Raw genomic sequence first — 19,586 nt, 5'->3', positions numbered from 1 at the left:
TCTCCCAACCCTCTCTCTCTCTCCCAACCCTCTCTCTCTCCCAACCCTCTCTCTCTCTCTCCCAACCCTCTCTCTCTGTCTTTTTCTTTCTCTCTGTCTTGCATTCACACTCTCATCTTCTCCACACACACACACACAAAGACACACACACACACAGCCACAGACACTCTCCCTCCCTCTGTGTGTGGGGTACCCTAGAGAGGTAATCAGTCAGCAAAGCTATTTTTCTCCTCATTTTATTTTCAATCACAGGAAACATCACAACATGGGCCAACCAATCACAGGCTACATCACAACATGGGCCAACCAATCACAGGCTACATCGCAACATGGGCCAACCAATCACAGGCTGGCTACATCATAACATGGGCCAACCAATCACAGGCTACATCACAACATGGGCCAACCAATCACAGGCTACATCACAACATGGGCCAACCAATCACAGGCTACATCACAACATGGGCCAATCAGTCAACCATACAAAGCTATAAGAACAACATGACAACTGACAATTGGGAGCTCCTTCATAGGTCTCACCCCTCACTCTTACTCCCTCCCCTCCTCACTCATACCCCTCACCCCTTCCCCTCCTCACCCCTTCAACCACTTTCCCCTCCTCACCCTTTCCCCTCCTCCCTTCCCCTCCTCACCCCCCCTCACCGTTTCCCCTCCTCACCCCTCCTCACCCCTCCTCACCGTTTTCCCAGGGCTGGGGTGCTATACGTATTTTCCAGACCAAAACAGAATGCATGACATCACATTTGACCAATGCTTTTTTAGATGTATATCTCTAGTTCTAAACGTCTGTGGTAGGATTCATGCTCTATCTGAGAGTCATATTCTATCTTAGAGCGACTCAACGTTCCTCTAAATGGCAGTTCGTTGGTGTCAGTTTCTTAGACTATGGTTTCATCGCTCAACCCATGGGAACCGTGCCTCCGTGAACATAAGGTTGTGTCACTTGACCCGATGTTGTGTATCTACCACTGAAGGGAACTCTCAACCGAAGTGGTGTGACAAGCACAAAGTAGGACAGTCAGTTGTAGACAGTATTTGTACAGTACTATATTACATGAAAAACACCTTTATTTTCATCTCTGAGGTCATTTTGTGAGGTAGAGTGTTATAGAGTCTACGGCTATGGAGAAGTCATAGTCTGACAGGCGTGGTGGCGAGGCGTCGGTGAGACGCCTTCAAACCTACTCAATCGTATATCCGTATAATTTGATTCTTGTTTGTTTTGCTTTTTCAAGCGCTTTGAGATTATTTTAGTAATGAAAAGTTGAATCAAGTATTATTAGTAGTAGTGTATACTTTGGGACACATATTGCCCATACTGTATTGACATAAATAAATATATGTATGTCAGTTTACTATACATTTATTGCAATCGTGATCCATCCCAAAGCACCCTGGATCTATTCTTGCCTTTAAATATTCCTAAACGTTTCTAAGCATAAATACGATTCAGATAGTTTTTCAAGAAAACATTTGACTTTATGTAATTCAATAAAAACACCTATTTCCACTTTTACAGTGTTCATTCACTCTCAACAATACTAAGCCGATTCAGTAGAAAAACATTGTAATGGCAACGTTTGAGTCCTTTTCTCCATGACTCTGTTTTTAGCTCAAGCACCTGGAAGTTTGATTTCTGAACAGATGACCAACCTGCTCCCTCTCATCTCCTCATTGGAAGTTGAAGGGAAAGATGTCGGGAACAACTGATCATCCCTCCGTTTCTCTGGACATTGGACACCCAGTGCTTACACAGTCTGACAGAGACCACTTGCTCCCTCTCTCCCTTCTCCATTCATCACTCACCCCCCTCTCCTTATGAGAAGAACGGCAAAGGGATATAGCCCATCTATTTGACAATATTACTTCCTTTCTTTGTCCCTTCTTCTTTCTCTCTCTTCTTCCTCCTACATTTCAGACAGGAGTCTGGGTTGAACATACGAGACTGGGTGTGGAGGTGGATGGAGTCTGTTCCTGTTGCTCTTCCTGGGATTGTGAAGGTCCAGGTCTGTGGTGTGATGAGGACTGTGTATGAGTGTTTGTGTCCAACGCCACAGAGTTCTCTGCCTCCTCTTCCATGTCTTTCACAGAGTCTGAGGGTGTGTGTGAATGTGAATGTTTGTGTGGGTGCACCTTGACCTCTGTCTCTTTCTCTGTCACAAGGTGAGGTGGGGTGTACTCTGAGTGATGGTGCTTCGAGTGGCCCCCATGGGGGTCCCCACCCCCGGGCAATTTTGGGGGGCAGCGGCCCCTCTTGTCCTGCCCCCTGAACCCTCTCAGTTTGGGATTCCAGTGCTCCCTCCACTGGAGAGCCAGTGTGGATCTATCGGCGACCAGCCGTCGCTCCTCGGGGCCCCAGTTCCGCCTCCCCCCTTCGGCCCCAATCAGCAGGAAGGTGCGGCCCACCTGGAGGGCGGGGCAGCTGCAGCCCAGGTCGCGGTCGGGAACCCACAGTGCCTGGGGGCCCTTGCGAACGCGGGAGGAAGAACCCGTACGGAACACGGTCTGGATCCAGACCGAGAACTGCCACCAGGGGCCTGAACGCTCCATCCCTCTGACCTGTAGCTTCAGGACTGGGGGGGGAGGGGGGGGGGGGGGGGAGAGAATTGCTTGAATTTTGTATTTTTGCATTGTATTCTGCAGCCATGCCAAAGTCATTGTACCTTACAGTTCTTACCAAAGTCCTTTAGACAGTACGTCTCCAGGTTCATCCTCAATTTAACCAGCGATGGCTGGCAATACGATACACACTCCTCATCTGAGAGAGAGAGAGAGAGAGAGAGAGAGAGAGAGAGAGAGAGGGAGGGGAGGTTGAGGGGGAACAAGAGAACGAGGAGGAGAGAAAGGGAGAGGGAGAGGGAGGGAATGTATTGAATGAGAGAGAGCATCTCACTGCGACACATGTCTGTACCACTAATTACAATATGCCCTGCTTCTATTTGTCATCACAGTATCTTATGTCTAACAGATGCCTCTCTGGAGTCCAGCAGCAGGTGAAATATCCCCCTACTACCACTAGAGGGAGCTAGACAGCTACCAATCCAGTAGACCATTACAGCTGAGACTCACACAGGGTACAGTATGTATCTAATTGGAAAGTTATCAGTCACCAACTCTAGTCCAGAAGAGTTACAGTTATTCTGTTCGAAAACACTTGAAATCAGTTAATCCGTCGCTGATCAGCATTTATTTTATCTAGGTGTGAAAGTGCTGGGCTGAAACAAAAGCCTGTAACTCCCCAGGTCCAGCGTTGGGGGGAACCACTGAAATTGCGGCCCAATATTACAGTTCAATATAGTAGATTGTGTTGAGACTTGCAACCGTGTTTTCATTCTCAACCCAAACTCACCTACACTGTACTGGGGTTGGTACACAGGTGTGGTGGGGCTTGCTTCCTCCTGGACTCCTACAGATAAAAACAAACACAGGTTGTATGTCATATAGAGGTGAAAGTTGAGAATAGACAGGGACAGGGTGTGAATACAATGCCTTTTAGCTTGACCCTACTTATACAGACGTGTCTTTGTGCACTGTAAGTGACAGGTTGTGTGTGTGTGTGTGTGTGTGTGTGTGTGTGTTGCATGGGAGAGAATTTGAATATGTGTGCTATGCGTGAATGCCTGTCGGTGTGTGTGTGGAATTCCCATGTGGAGGATGAGTATGTGTCTGGAGGAGTTGGTGTGTGGTCCTCAAAGAGTCAGAAATCCACCTCTGTGACTAGCCCCCCCCCCCCCACACACACACACACACACACACACACACACACACACACACACACTCACTCGCACTCACTCACAGTGATGCAAAATGTTTTTTTCAGAGTTTATTTCAGTCATACCACAGGTCTGTCTCTCTTGGTTGTCTGTCTATCTAATGTCACCTTCATGACCCTAGAAGTGTCAGCCTACCGCATGTACACCTGGGCTATCCATATATTATCCTGGCTTTAAGTACGTGTGTGTGGCTTTGGGGCCCACTATATATTACCCTGGCCCTCACTGCGTCCTGTGTCCCTGTCCTCTCTGACACAACTGGGACAGTCAATGATACCCTACACCCCATCCAAGCAGACTGGGGTAGGAGGGCCCAGAGTTAGAGTTAGTTCTGAACTGGAGTTGGGATTAATCCTATTGGGGGTTGGAGCATTCACGTGCACATGCGTGCGTATGCTCACATACTCAAGACGTGCAATGAGATTTGTGTGTGTGCATACATCTGTGTGTGTGTCTGCATATGTGTGTGTGTGTGTGTGTCTGCATATGTGTGTGTGTGTGTGTGTGTGTGTGTGTGTGTGTGTGTGTGTGTGTGTGTGTGTGTGTGTGTGTGACCTCAATACATGTCCTAGCCTATCTGTTCAGACAACTGGTGTGGCCACCACAAAACCCAGATCAGCAACCTACTAATTATACACCTGGCTCCTTTTCCGACGATGACTTTAGCTTTAAGGGCGAGTTAGCTTCCTGTGGCTGAGGTCTCAAATCATCACCGCTAACTTTGTTTTTAGCCAGTGAGCGGCTGGCTTTTGCTGGACGAGGGGAGGGAGGAGAGAGAGAGAGAGAGATAGAGAGAGAGAGAGAGAGAGAGAGAGAGAGAGAGAGAAAGAGAGAGAGAGAGAGAGAGAGAGAGAGAGAGAGAGAGAGAGAGAGAGAGAGAGAGAGAGAGAGAGAGAGAGAGAGAGAGAGAGAGAGAGAAAGAGAGAGACATGAAGAGAGACGGGGGGAGAGAGAGAGAAGAGAGAAGAGAGAGAGGCTATAGATAGCCATAAGATGGGTTCAGTAGTAAAAACAAACAAGGTTTTCTTTCACTCACTCCTTTCACCGGAAGAGTTATGAGTCTGGAGTGGGGGGCGTTTTGAGGGATGCGCGACAGGTGCGAAACCCAGACCCATGTCACCTGATTAGGGCTTAGAAAGTGTCGCCGCCCGGGCCAATCCATGTGTGGTTGTCGGCACTCCCGCGATTAGACGCAGAAACACACATGGATTAACGCTCGCTGTTCAAAAAAGCAAAGCTACGACTGCAGGAGTGTAGAGGATAAAGTGTTTCAAATCCCAGCCGAGCTGATCTAGGATCAGTGAGAGACAAGGCCTGTTCATAGAGGCCTTAAGGGCTCCCTACATTAGCACTGTTGTGGAAACTGTAAAACTAACATTGTTGGAAATCAGAGGAGGGAGGATCCAGGGTGATTTGGACAAATTAGTATAGATATTTGATAGCCGAGGATGGCTCCTTTTATACAGGTTTGATAAAGACTTAAATTAGGTTTTCAAAAAACAAATTAGGTTGAGAGAGAGAGAGAGAGAGAGAGAGAGAGAGAGAGAGAGAGAGAGAGAGAGAGAGAGAGAGAGAGAGAGAGAGAGAGAGAGGCAGATAAAGGGCCATTGAGTTTCACATCACGAGTTACAATGAGATTAATTTCCTATTGGAAACCAAAACCCCAAGGGAGTGAGACTCAAGTGACTATGAAAGTCTGTAGTTGGGCTTAGTTGGCCTGTCCACATAAACCAAAGACTATGCAGTAAAATGTGTGCCATTTTGGTTCCAAAGCTCCAGGATAATCACATTCTTTCATGAATCACCATTAGAATCTTATTGTCTGGCCCTACATGGAGGCCAGTTTCCAGACAGAGTAGGTAGGTACAGTTGACTTACGGATGCAGGGCCGGAGGGGCGAGCGCCCCTGTTTGTAGCCAAGGGCGCAGCGGTTGCACTTCAAACCCGTTACCCCATCCCGACACAAACACTGTCCTGATGTCTGGTTACACCAGCGACCCACAGCACCCATAGGATGACACTGACACGCTGAGAGAGACAGAGAAGAGGATTGAAGGATGAGAGGAGAGAAAGAAATAGATGAATGCTAATGCAACAGAAAAACTAGACAGCATTGCATAATTGGTAACATTGTCTCCTTTCATGCTAATCAAGCCTTGAAATTGAGAGAGAGAGAGAGAGAGAGAGAGAGAGAGAGAGAGAGAGTGTGTGTGTGTTGGGGTTATCCAAAGGGCACAGACAAAGAGGAAGCCGTTCTTTAGTAGGTCTGTTTTTCCTCCAGTAAAGTAATTTAAACAAACCCTTACAGCTACTCCAAACACCTTTAAATAATTAGATTTGCAGGCAAGTCACTAAGGTTTAAATCACTAGATTTGGAAAAAGGCTGACTTGACCTGAACATTGATCAAATAAACATGATTGATTTATCTATCATTGATTATTACATCAAATAATATTATGACACATAAATAGCACTAAGGTAACTGACATAAGTTAGCTAGCTATACTGTAGCCTATAAATGTCTATAGCTTGGGTGCCAGTCTGTTTCTTCTCCCTTCTCAACTCCTTGTAACACCCAACTTGGCATGACAATACCATAGAGCGTTTCCTTACAAAATCAAGACAAAAGAATGACATGATTTGGGGGATTTTCGCTAAATGTAATCCATAGAATGGTCCTGTTGAGGAAGGCTCGTTGACATACTGTATATTTAACATTTTTTGAGGTTTGAGAACGGAGCAGAAGACACATTTCAGTTGTATATCTATGGCATTTTGGCCTTACCCAGGCCTCCTTTAAGACTCCATAATGTTTCATCTGTAGGTGCTACAAAGCAGAACATTGTTTCAAATTAAGCTTTACCACTTGTTCTGTAATATTAGTAGTATTTTGGTTTCAAGAAAAAACATATTCATTTCAATATTGAAAAGATAAACATGAATATTGAAAAAACAAATGTTTTGACTTGGCACATTTTCCAATCTACAGTGGTTCTTCCTTTAAAAGTTGCGTCGTATTGTAGCACAGGTTGCAGGCTGCCGCAGAATTCTATGGCACGTCATTAAAGTGTCAGACATTGTTGCATTAATGCTAGTTAGTGCTAGTTTGACCACCAGAGGGCATCTTTGAGAAGCATTTGACTGTTTTTAATATTGGCCGTTCTAGAGAATTTAAAGCCTTTTTTTTTTAAAGAACATAATATATGGGATTGATTTTAAGAATGTAGCTTAATTAATTGTATTAATATTATGGTGTATTGTTGAACATAATATACTCTACGGGCTTATCAAAGTTCCAGACTGAGATCTCTGCTAGTGTTAAAGTTATGGCCCATTTTATTCAGAGAAATTGGCATAGTAGGCAATGTAACCAATCACAGCCCTCTTTTTACTTGTATCATTGCACATCCTGACCATTTTGAATCCATTTTCACATTCACTCTGTTGGTTATGCTTACAAATTGGATCGTTCCTCTAAAAGTAGCAGAGATCCCCACCCACTCTGGAACTTTGATATGCCCGTATATAATATTATGTTCAATAATATATTGAGGAATTTGTCAAATCTAAAATGGTATATTTTCAATATTCATGTTCATATTTTTCAATATTCATGTTCATATTTTTCAATATTCATGTTCATATTTTTCAATATTCCAAAATGAATGTAATTTTTTTTTCTTCTTGAAATCAAAATACTACTTATGTTACAAAGCAAGCTGTAAAGCCTATATGACATGTTTTGTTGTTGTTGCTTTGTAGCATCTACGAATGAAACATTCTGTAGTCTTAAAGGAGGCCTGGGCATGGCCAAAATGTCATAAATATGCCAATGTTGAATAACTCTGTCTCAATCGTGCTTTTAGATACAAATGTCAAATATACGTCAACAAGCCTTTCCCCAAAGGACCATTCTATGGATTACATTTTGTGAAATCATTCTTGTCCTGGTTTCGTGAGGAATCACTCCATAAGGAGTTGGCTAGACCTGAAACCGACTAACATCCAGGCTAAAATATCCCATTCAAGTTCTCCAATATTGCTCAAACACACACAGTCAATCACTCACACAGACACACACCTGCATGTGTCGTGTGCATGACCGAACCACACACCATTAACAGTGGTTATATTAGAACTTAGGTCAACCGCCCAATGAGCATGCCAGAGTGTCACAGTCACTTGGGACATGTGACCAGTCAAAGGTCAAATGGCAGAGTGGATTCCAGCCAGTGGTAACAACATGGACACTGGATCCAGTCAAGCACAAAGGGGAATATTTGTAACCCTAACAGGAATAACTGTTCTCTGTCACAATGTAACCACCTCATAAACACTGTGGGGCAGGTGCACAGACACATGTAGACAAACCCCGTAGACTGGCAGATACACAAAGAGAAACAGATATACTAACAGACGCATATGCACACACACTTGGACACACACATACATCTCTGCATGGATAAGATACACAGCTGGTCAGAACGACCTGATACAGACACAACTTTAATGCTTGCACGCACGCACGCACGCACGCACGCGCACACACACACACACACACACACACACACTCTCTCTCTCTCGCTCCCTCTCTCTGACTGACATTGGCAAGCCTTGTGGTGGTTGGGTAGCTTGCCGTGGTCACGGGTGTGTCCATTCTGGCAGTACTGGCAGTGGCGTCCCGCTGTGTGATGCCGACACTTCAGACATACCCCCCCGCTGCGCCGGCCCGACTGCTGGAACACCTCCATGCTGAACCGACACTTAGAGGAGTGGCCGTTACACTCACACGCTGGGGGTAGGAGAGAGGAGGGGAAGGGGAGGTGGGAGGAGGGGAGGGAATGAATTTCAGTGAAAGCTAGTAAAGTTTACATTCATGATCCAATATGCACTCACTCACACATACAGACATGCACGCACACACGCAGATGCACAAACACACACACACACAGTAATGGGGGGGTGTGACTCACAGACGCACGGGTGTGGCTGACTGGGCGTGGCTCGTTGCCAGGGCCTGTCGTAGTAGAAGTCCTCACATACGTCGCAGTCTGCCCCCGCTGTGTGGTGCTCACACACACACACCACTCGGTCCGCGTCGTCATGACGACACCGTGAGGCATGCCCGTTACACTTACACCTGCCCCCCACCTGCAGGTCCGAGAGGGCCAGGGGGGGCCGGACAGGGGGGGCGGAGATCAATGGGGAGGGAGGAACTAGCTGGAGATTCCGATTGTTGTTTCTCCTCCTCCTCAATTCCCGCCCCTTGTTGTCCTTCCCTTGCCCCTCAATTGTCCAATCACAGACGCCACCTTCCTGGCACGGACTCCAATGGTGGCCCCCCTCCCTTTTGCGGCCACGCCCTTTTCCTTTACCATTCCCTCTCTTGGAGGTGTCCATTGCCTGAGTGTCTCGTTCTAAATCCTTCCGGGTCACATTGTGTCCATCCTCTCCCTGACCTCCCGACCCTTTGTTGTGACCCCTCCGCCAGGATTTGTCCATTTTCTCTCCTCTGCTTCTCCCTCGTTTTTCTGTCTTTTTCATCTCCTTCTCCACATACCCCCAAGCATTGTTGTCCCCATTCACCTGACCAACCACAGCTTTATTCTTCGACCCCACCCTCCACCTCAGAACCCCAGCATCTGCTCCCAATCCCACACCCACCCCCCTATCCTCCGAACTTCCCAACTTAGTCGGCTGGGACTGGGTCACCTGGTGGAAGACCACCCGTATGTCCGTGGCCGTCACCCAGTCCTGCAGGGTGGGGCTGTAGTCAAAGTCTGGAGAGGAGGGCCTTCCATCCAGGGTGGAGAAGGCCAGAACCATGCCTCCCCGGTGCCTCTGCAGGGGCCGGGGATCCGAGCACAGAGGCTCTGTCTCCTGGTGCCTGGTCTGGGCCACCGTCTGGGCCTGGAGCCCAAAACTCCCGGGGCAGTCGCTGGAGTAATGCTGCATTGGCCTCCAGGTGCGCCCGTGATCCATGGACTTGAGCAAAGAGACGGAGACCGGATCCGACGGCTCCCCCTGCTGGCAGAACTGCAGGCTGATGTAAGTGACCTCAAAGCGCCGGCCCAGGGGGAGGGTGAGAACCCAGTCCCCGCCGTCGGTGCCTCCCACCTGGGCTGTCCAGCAGGTCAGGTTGTAGGGGTTGTGGAGGTCCGTGACGGAGCTGACGTTAACAGCATTTTGGTCAGGAGGTCCTCGGAGGGAGTTGGCGGCACTGACTGGGACACCGTAGGCGGCATTGATGAATTCCGACAGGCAGTGTCGCGGACGCCCATCCAGGTGGTAGCAGGGGTCATGGGGAGAAGTCCAGCTCAGAGGGGAGTGAGAGAGTGAACGGGAAAGGAGGGAAAGAGGGAGAAAAGTGAGGACTAGTAGGAGAAAAGAGAGGGAAAAGGAGGGGGGAGGGGAGACGGGCAGGAACATCATGTCATCGAGCCTGTGGAGAAAATGATAAAATAAAATATTTTAGGGGATAAAGCGACAGTGAAATCATAAAAGGAAAATATACTGATGGATTTATATGACTTGTGGTTGGAGCCAAAGGGAGGGGCCTTCTGAGGTAGAAAGACCACCTGTCCCTTTACTGAAAACACCAGTTCGCACCACCACCTTGAACATTTAACTCTCATATAATCCAGCCAAATCTATCTTCTCCCTTAACCAGGCCTCTTTCAGTGAGTTTTAGATTACTGTATGGATGAAAGCTTATAAAGAGTGGATGAATGTATGGATGAGAGCGTATAGGAAACTAGCGGGTCTGTCCAGGATGACAAAAAACAGCTGGGTCTGAAAACACAAGCTGGGCGGCATCCATCATCTTTATGGTCCTCCTTTCAAATTCTTCTACCGCCGCTCTGCTCCACTCCGCTCTACTCAACACACATGGGCAACAACCCGAGTTTTGGAGAACCCAATGTGTGGATAGAAATGGAAGGAGAGAGAGAGAGAGAGAGGATGTGAGAAAGAAAGTCGGGAGTGGAAGACGATGGGGAAAGATTTATAGAAGAGAATGCGAGAAATGTGTGTTCGGCTTAAAGCCCCTGTACAGCCACTTCCTGGGAGAAGACAAACACACTTATGTACGTCCACGGTGTGAACGGATTTTTTTCCCCCTCGTAAGACGGCTGGTGATGTGCTAAATGTGTTCGTCTGTCAGGAATTGATACTGATACCAGAGAAGGTTACTTCATTTACGCCTGCAGACATGTGCGAACAATGCGTCGACTTTTCCTGACAACATGATCTACGACAAGAAACGTTGCAGTTTTATATGAGCTCACACGGATGAGTTGAGGGAAAGCGAGAAAGGATCCCACCCAACACTTCGCTTCACACCAAACGACTTATGAAGAGGCACATTGTTAGGATCCATCTCTTCTTCAGGCCCTCCTCTTTCTTTCTTTCTTTCTTTCTTTCTTTCTTTCTTCCTCCTCTTTTCTTTCTCTGTCTACTGTGCAGTGCTTCTCTCTTTCCTTCTATCCTCCCTTTCTCTCATTCTCTCTCTTTCTTTAGAGTATCTTTCTCCTCTCTCTTATTCCCTCTCCCCCTTCCCTCCTTCTCTACCCTTTCTGTCCCCTCTCTTTCTCTCTCTCTTTCTCTCTCTCTATCACCTGCCCCCTTCGTTCTGTTCTGGGAATATCTCTAACTGCGTCTAGATTGATGATGTCCTAACAAGCGTTTGACACTGACAGCACAGTCAGCAGGCCTGTATAAACCAACCCCATAGGAGAGGAGAGAGGAGAGGAGAAGAGTTGGGAGCCTCCCAGGGCTAGTCATCCCACTCAATTAGACCACAGCCGGAAACTTGAGGCTTCCCTTAGGACCACAGCACTATAAGTGGGTCTAGGGGGGGTTACAATGAGAGTCGGCAACTAAAACAACCTATATTACTCAACTGACCCCCCCAAAATGAGTTATGATTCCTCCGTGCCCAAAAAGTGGTCCGTCCCAACCTAGCTCTGTGAAATCGGGCAGATGAGGCGTATCAGGCGTATGTTTCAAGTGTCATTATTGGAAACGCCAAGGCCCGGCGGCTGAGGTGATGAGCGGTCCGACTGCGGCCCCTGTCCCGCCGCACCGCATTCCGGGGGTCCGGTGTGCGCCCCCTGAGCATTCCACACGTGTTGCAACATATCCAGCTGGGAACCCAGACGTCCCACTAAAAGCTGAGCCTCATTAATTGATCGACTGATAAATTGAGTCTCAGGTTTCATAACGGCGTCAGAGTTTCGCTGGAGGGGAGGGCGGGGGGGGGTCTGGTAGGTGATGTATAGTCAGGGGGGGGGGGGGGGTGTGATGGTATATAACAGGGGTTCCCAAACTTTGTTGGTTCGTGACCCACCAATTGAGGTGACTTTTGAGTCGAGACCCACCATAAGGGTTGACCTAATAATAAATCAAAGAATAAATCAAAAATATAATCTTGGCAGTGGACAGAAAATGCTGTAGTTTTAAAGCTAATTTACTGCAATTCTAGTCATTTTGAGATGGCTAGTACAGTGTTATTATGCTCAAACATTATAACATAATCAATGGGTACCTGACTGCCTAGCTTTTATTTTGCTGATTGTAAATTCTCAAAGATTAGAGGAGTTTATTTTTAGATAGGTCCATTATTGCTTCTGCATACTTTCAATTTGGTTTTAGTTGTTTAAGTTTACACTGAATAAGTATTTCCCAAAAAATAAATGCACAAAAAATGTAATCCCACCGCGGGTTCCGACCCACAGTTTGGGAAACACATGTATATAATGAGAGTAAAGTGAGGGTTAGGGGAATTTGTGGAAGGGGGGTTGTGTGGTGATGGTGGATGTCTGAAATTCAGACTAGATGTGGTTGGTGGGTAAGGGGGGAAAGAGGGATAAAAGGGGTAAGAGGGCTAAGGATACAGGCCATAGCGGCGAGGGGGTTGTTTGCCATTCCCCATGGCGTGAGTTGCACTTGTCTCGGGCACATTACCTCGTCGCTAATGAAACATACTGAAGCCCCCATTACAAACTACATGATAGATGGAAGCTCTTCAGAGAAGATCACAGTGCTCTTTAAAGTGCTACTCACCCCCAACCGTCCCCCCAGGCCAAATGCAGACCCCCTCACCCCCCTCTGCTCCGAAACCAGATCGCCAGTCTCGCACCAGGGATGTCACCCAACCACCGGATACTGTTTCTACGGTTTTCCTCTGCCGCTTTCCATAAATTCACACGCCTGGCATGCCAGAAGAACATGGTGGATGAGTGGCATTTCTATTTCATTGACCCCCTTTAGTTTTAAAGACAAATAGAAGAGAGGAAGAACACTCATATCCCACATGCTGGACAACATACATATCCATCCACTACAATAACCTTTAATGGAGAATCACAGGAATAACAGTGTTCCAGAGTGAATATGAAGCAATCATGGACATAGAACACTATCAAATTTATTTTGTGTTACAGCCTGAATTCAAAACGGATAAAATAAAATACAATTCTCTCACCAATCTACAAACAATACCCATGATGAAAAAGTGAAAACATGTATTTAGAAATGTGAGCAAATTGATTGACAATTAAATACAGAAATATCTTATTTACATAAGTATTCACACCCCTGAGTCAATACATGTTAAAATCACCTTCGGCAGAATTTACAGCTGGGAGTCTTTCTCGGTAAGTCTCTAAGAGCTTTGCACACCTGGATTGTACAATATTTGCACATTATTATTTTAAAATTCTTCAAGCTGTCACGCCCTGACCTTAGAGAGCCTTTTTATTTCTCTATTTGGTTAGGTCGGGGTGTGATTTGGGTGGGCATTCTAGTTTTTATATTTCTTTGTTGGCCGGGTATGGTTCCCAATCAGAGGCAGCTGTCTATCGTTGTCTCTGATTGGGGATCATACTTAGGCAACGTTTTTTTCCACCTTTAGTTGTGGCATCTTGTTTTTTGTATAGTTGCTGTGTTAGTGCTACAAAATGTTATGTTTGTTTATATTTTGTTGTTCATCAAATAAAGAAAGATGTACGCTTACCACGCTACACCTTGGTCCAATCCTTCTCTAAATGATTGTGACGCAAGCTCTGTCAAGTTGATTGTTGATCATTGCTAGGCAGCCATTTTCAAGTCTTGCCATAGATTGTCATGCCGATTTAAGTCAAAACTATTAGGCCACTCAGGAACATTCAATGTCGTCTTGGTAAGAAACTATATTTGGCCTTGTGTTTTAGGTTATTGTCCTGCTGAAAGGTGAATTTGTCTCCCCTGTCTGTTGGAAAGCAGACTTAATCAGGCTTTCCTCTAGGATTGTTCCTGTACTTTGCTCTATAAAACAACTCCCTAGTCCTTGCCGATAACAAGCATAGTCATAACATGATGCAGCCACCACCATGCTTGAAACTATGAAGAGTGGTACTCAGTGATGTGTTGTGTTGGATTTGCCCCAAACATAACGCTTTGTATTCAGGACATAAAGTACATTTCTTTCCCACATTTTTTTGCAGTTTTACTTTAGTGCCTTATTGCAAACATGCATGATTTGGAATATTTGCATTTTGTTCGGGCTTCCGTCTATTCACTCTGTCATTTAGGTTAGTATTGTGTAGAACTACACCGTTGTTGATCCATCCTCAGTTATCTCCTATCACAGCCATTAAACTCTGTAACTGTTTTAAAGTCACCATTGGCCCCCTAGTGAAATCCCTGTTACCTCCCTCTCTGGTAACTGAGTTAGGAAGGACGCCTGTTTCTTCGTAGTGATACACCATCCATTGTGTCACTAATAACTTCACCATGCTTAAAGGGATACTCAATGTCTACTATTTTTTTTACCCATCTACCAATAGGTTCTTTGCGAGGCATTGGAAAACCTTCCCGGTCGTTGTGGTTGAATCTGGGTTTGAAATTCACTGCTCGACTGACGGACCTTACAGATAATTGTATGTGTGGGGTACAGAGTTGAGCTAGTCATTCACAAATCATGTTAAACACTATTATTGCACACAGAGTTCATGCAACTTATTATGTGACTTTTTTTTAACTCCTGAACATATCTAGGCTTACCATAACAAAGGGGTTGAATACTTATTGATTCAAGACATTTCAGCTGGCAGTTTGTTTTTGATTTGTAGAAATGTCTAAAAACATAATTCCACTTTGAAATTATGGGGTATTGTGTGCAGGCCAGTGACACAAAACTGAAATGTAATCAATTTTAAGTTCAGGCTTTAACACAACAAAATGTGGAAAAGGTCAAGGGGTGTACTTTGTAAAGGCCTGTACATACCTAAGTATTAAAACCATTTGTCAAAAAGGTTTTGATACCTATGATCTAACTATTCAAAAAGCTTACACAAGCAAATAGTGTTTAAGTGAGGTCAATAATATCTCTGGAGGGAGGCAGTAGGCTGTGCATGGTCTTTAAGCGCAGCAGTCAGTGGGACCAGCTATGTTTGGCTTGAGAAGGTCTGGAAAAATACTTGATGACAACCTGGGCCATGTTTACAGCATAGTCTAACATGGTGGGAGCTAGCTAACAGGAGAGCCTTCTGCTCATGTTCTCACAATAAGCCTCCTGTAGCAATCTACTCTAAGACGCTTTGTATAATCTTTCATTCCGTCGGATTTAGGTGTGAGGAGTTTAAAAAGTAGCGCTTTGGGGTCGAACAGTCTGCTCGGTAAAATCCCACTGCTGCCGCCAGTAGTTAAAATGCTATCCTACTGTGTATTCTCTCAACATGTAGGAAGGGGGTGTTTTGGGGTTCGAAAGATAAGAAGATACTAGGGGCGTTAAGAGAGAGATAAGACTGGATACCAGTGTTGTAAAAGGGGCATACGAAGGTGGCAACGGGGTTAAAAGAAGTGGCGTAAGACACAGCGTGTATGCGGGCGCTCAGACGGAGATATCATTCATTTTATAGGGTGGTAAGAGGGGAGTAAGAAACGGGTAAGAAGGTGAAGAAAATAGGGAAAAATAGGACGATACAAGAGTAAGACTGTGACATTTATTTTATTTGTTTATTTTATTTAACCTGTATTTAACTAGGCAAGTCAATTAAGAACAAATTCTTATTCACAATTACGGACCACACTGGCCAAACCCGGACGACGCTGGGCCAACTGTGCGCTGCCCTATGGTACTCCCAATCACAGCCTGGATATATAAATGAGAATAAGATAAGAGGGGGTTCAAGTAGTACTAGAAAGGGTGAAGGGAGAATGGCTAGTAACGGGAGAATATGACGTTATTAAGAGGGGTCATGGGTTGAAGTGTGAAAAGAGGGTGATGCCTTCTGTTACCTGTCAGCTCCCTTTGCCACCGTTCCACTCTGCGGTCTAAATCTGTGTCTTTTGGGGCTGTGTATCGGGAGCAGATGAGCTGGATTTGGCCTTTCTCACACGTTTTAAAATTCCTCGTCATGGGTAGCAGTGTAGAGCACTGTTCAGCCACAGCCGAACAGCACAGATCTCAACAATAGCACGGAATTCAACATGCAATATGAAGGCAGAGGAGATAGCGTGCTTTGTAAACAGTGTGTTATGAAATAATGTAGTTGTGGTGCTGTATTTCATATTGTTGTCTGAAACACGTACATTAAACTGGCTAAGTAGCTATAGCAAAAGGAGGAAAGACAGTGACTTAGTAAAATAGCACGAGGACGTGCAAAGAACATAGTAGGCCTAGGCTAAGAAGTATAGGTCTATGTTCAGCTCAAACAACACTGGTCCACAGTGGATTACTTCTTTCAAGAGCCCATAACAATATGCATCCCGTGTTTTAAGCCTCCGACAAGCACTAATGACCTCTAAATACAGTCTATCTGATTAATTACACGTCCTACCACTCTCCCACTGTGAAACTGAACCTGACACCTGTTTGGGCATGTTTATCACAGCTGACAAGTAACGCATTTGTTAATTTCCAATTGTCCTTAGCCCGTCCGAAACACAACACTGGGCATAGAGAACCGGGAAGAGGAGAAGAGAAACGCTATGTACACCGCCCTGTATTCCCCAACGGCATTCCTGCCTGCTCCCGCTGCAACCAGCGTGATATTCCACACGGAGCGGATTCCAAGAGCTCTGTTTTAGGTGTAATAATCTAATTTTAGTGGGACGGTGAGGGAGGTGCAATTGACAGACTGCACAGAATGGATTATCCCCGCTGCCACTCGTATCATTAGCTAAAGGCCCCTGTCCTGTACCTCTGGTTCGCACCTTCAACGCCCAGCTAACGCCTGCTATGTGATCCCCTCTGTCTAAGGTCAGGAAGAGAAATGGAGCGACACAACAGAGATTACTTACATTGAAAAGCCTTTTCATACAGGCCAGACACCTCAGTTTGGACATATGTAGGGGTTGAATAAGAAAACACATGCCCTAAAGGAAGCAAGGCTATTTCTCCCAATTTCACTGTTTTCTTTTCCCACGCTATTTCATAAGCTATCACACAAGTCGGCAATGCGAGGTTTCGCTTCAATGTCGATATTGAAAAACAGATGGACATGAAATCCTTGTCCGTGATTTCATCTTCAAGTAACGCCATAAACAACCTTGGGTGAAATGAAAGTGAATACCATTTTACTAAGTGGAAGACATACTTTTGGAATTCATGGTAATTAATTGCAAGTCACAGAGAAACGAGAAACAGAATCCTAGAAAAGTAGATTTTGACCAGCCATTGATTTCGAATCGGAACATGCCTAAATAAGTCAAGTCAAAGCACGCAGAAGAAGAATTGGACGTACGCTATTTAGTTTGATTTAAATTCAATTGACCGAAGATTATGACAAGATAACATGAACATGTTAATTAAATCCCCCTCGAACGATTGTTCATGGAGTCAGGAACTGAGATAAAAAAATCTCTTCAGAAATGGGCAGCCTGTGTTGACCTTGAACTCGCTAAACGAAAATATATTGGAGACAATTCGAGAGACCATATGCGTTTGGAATTACCGTTTGTCTCATTAGAAAGAATAACGTAGAAACCTAATAGAGTATTTTCTTGTTGCAAAAATGTATTATTATTATGAATAATTACTATGAATAAACGTATTGTTATGAATATTCAGATTTTCATATTAATACATTGCATGCTCATTTAATTGCCAACCTAGCCAATTGAGATAAGTTTAGGAAAATATTATATTGGCTATATCCTTAAATGTTCCCCTATCTTAATTAAATAATTTGAAACCAGAGTTTTATCCTGGGGTGCACCCTGACTTAGACAAAAGGGTGTATAAATGAAACGCCCTTCAAAGAAAATTTGTTGGATTGCTTCATTTAGCACAAATTGTTTTGGCAAGAGTCCTTTATGTGCGGGGCCAAATTGTCTATAATTGCCCACTCCAGTAATTTACTCAATTTGCTGCATCTTGCAGAGACGAAACCCCGATGTATTCTATACTCTAAACATTCTGGGTTGTTGGGATGATCATATACGCATTTAAGTGTTATCATGTTTCTGGTCATTTTCGTTTCCTTTTCTCGAAATAAGTATATTTATCATTGCTGTTGTCGCTCGTCCTGAAATTGGCTGTAAGAAATACACAGGCCCATAAGTATATTTATCATTGCTGTTGTCGCTCGTCCTGAAATTGGCTGTAAGAAATACACAGGCCCATAGGCCTATCCCTGTTTTCAAGAGAGATATGCGATATTCCCGATACCTACAGACATATTAATAATAATAACAATAATAAAACATAATTGAATTTAATTATGTTCAATGTAATTGTAACATAAATAAATGAGAGCCCAATTGCAAGTGCCAATGATGGCTTGTGTTTGTCCTAAAAAGTGGCGCTGGACCGCTTAACACAATTCTAATCATCCACTTGATTTCTTAGATATCATATAGTCCTAAAGATATTACTGTCAAATCTCTTTAAATGATTCTCATTCTAATACTTCCAAAATATTTGTTTTCATAAATAAACTCTCTCTACTAACTGAACGGTGTTTTTAAAGAATTGTAACATTTACTAAACGCAAAATATGTATAACCTTAGGTTAGGATATTCAGATTTTAAATAAACAAAGTAGTCTTCAATCATAAAATAATATTCTAATAAAAATGGTCACAGGCTAATTTAATTCACACTTTTGAGCAATGCCACTATCATATTCAGATATAAACCTAGGCTATATTCCCACGAAGAGAACAGGTGTATATCAAATCAATCTTCAATAACAAATGTGTAAATAATCCGTTTGATACAAAACGCTGACTGTAAAGCTTACCTACCCATGGAGAGTGAATATTGAGCACTTGAAGCGCGAACTTTGGCACGCTCACCGGGTCCAACTAATCAACTTGTCAATGCCTGTAGTCCTTCCATTCTAAATTTAAAACAGGTCCACCAAGTTCGTGAGAAAGAACCAACAGCAAGAAAGAAATATACACATAAAAATATAAAATATGAGAACACTCACTATGTGCGTCTCAATTCTTGATCTCCCTTCTCTCGCCGCGGCTCATGCGGTATTTATTAATATAGGCGATGCGGTCTTTATTAATATAGGCGCGCAACACGTTGACAGTTATCCGGCGGTGCTGTGCTGTGCCCATGGTGTGGAGATCCAACTCGCTGCAGTCCGCCTCCGTAGGGGGCGTCCCGTCCAGTCCTGACGTCAAGACGCTGCCGCCTCTCAGCTTCAACTCACATCTGCACAGTGCTACAGTGCAGGGGGAGTCCGTTTGGCGTTTCAAGTGCATTACTGGCAGGCAATTTGAAGACACAGACAATTGAGACAAAAGTGGCCTCAATTACCGAGAAGTTCATCTAGCTGTCGAAGACTTCAATC

At 44.8% G+C, this 19,586-nt stretch overlaps 1 protein-coding gene across 5 annotated transcripts; it reads right to left on the bottom strand.

Annotated features, from left to right (window-relative positions):
* Positions 1-1,055: 1,055 nt before the first annotated feature.
* On the bottom strand, positions 1,056-19,378 carry LOC110500584 (netrin-1). Of its 5 annotated transcripts, none has more exons than XM_036957984.2 (8): positions 19,215-19,363; positions 19,023-19,121; positions 8,769-10,237; positions 8,399-8,587; positions 5,673-5,822; positions 3,371-3,427; positions 2,699-2,779; positions 1,056-2,594 (listed from the first exon to the last, which is right to left on the bottom strand). In XM_036957984.2, exons 2-8 carry the CDS (start codon positions 19,028-19,030, stop codon positions 1,936-1,938), a joined length of 2,613 nt encoding a protein of 870 aa, XP_036813879.2. In that variant the 5' UTR covers positions 19,031-19,121; positions 19,215-19,363; the 3' UTR covers positions 1,056-1,935. The 5 variants fall into 5 exon arrangements, with proteins under 5 accessions (XP_036813879.2, XP_036813880.2, XP_036813881.2 ...); XM_036957985.2 differs by having other exon boundaries at positions 19,027-19,121; positions 19,215-19,355; XM_036957986.2 differs by lacking the exon at positions 19,023-19,121 and having other exon boundaries at positions 19,215-19,378.
* Positions 19,379-19,586: the final 208 nt, after the last annotated feature.

This window comes from Oncorhynchus mykiss, chromosome 21 (genome assembly GCF_057628025.1).
Source record: "Oncorhynchus mykiss isolate SJ-2025 chromosome 21, ASM5762802v1, whole genome shotgun sequence".
In the NCBI taxonomy this organism is placed as follows: domain Eukaryota; kingdom Metazoa; phylum Chordata; class Actinopteri; order Salmoniformes; family Salmonidae; genus Oncorhynchus; species Oncorhynchus mykiss.
The sequence above is the reverse complement of the archived record's forward strand: the minus strand, read 5'-3'. Positions and strand labels throughout refer to the sequence as shown.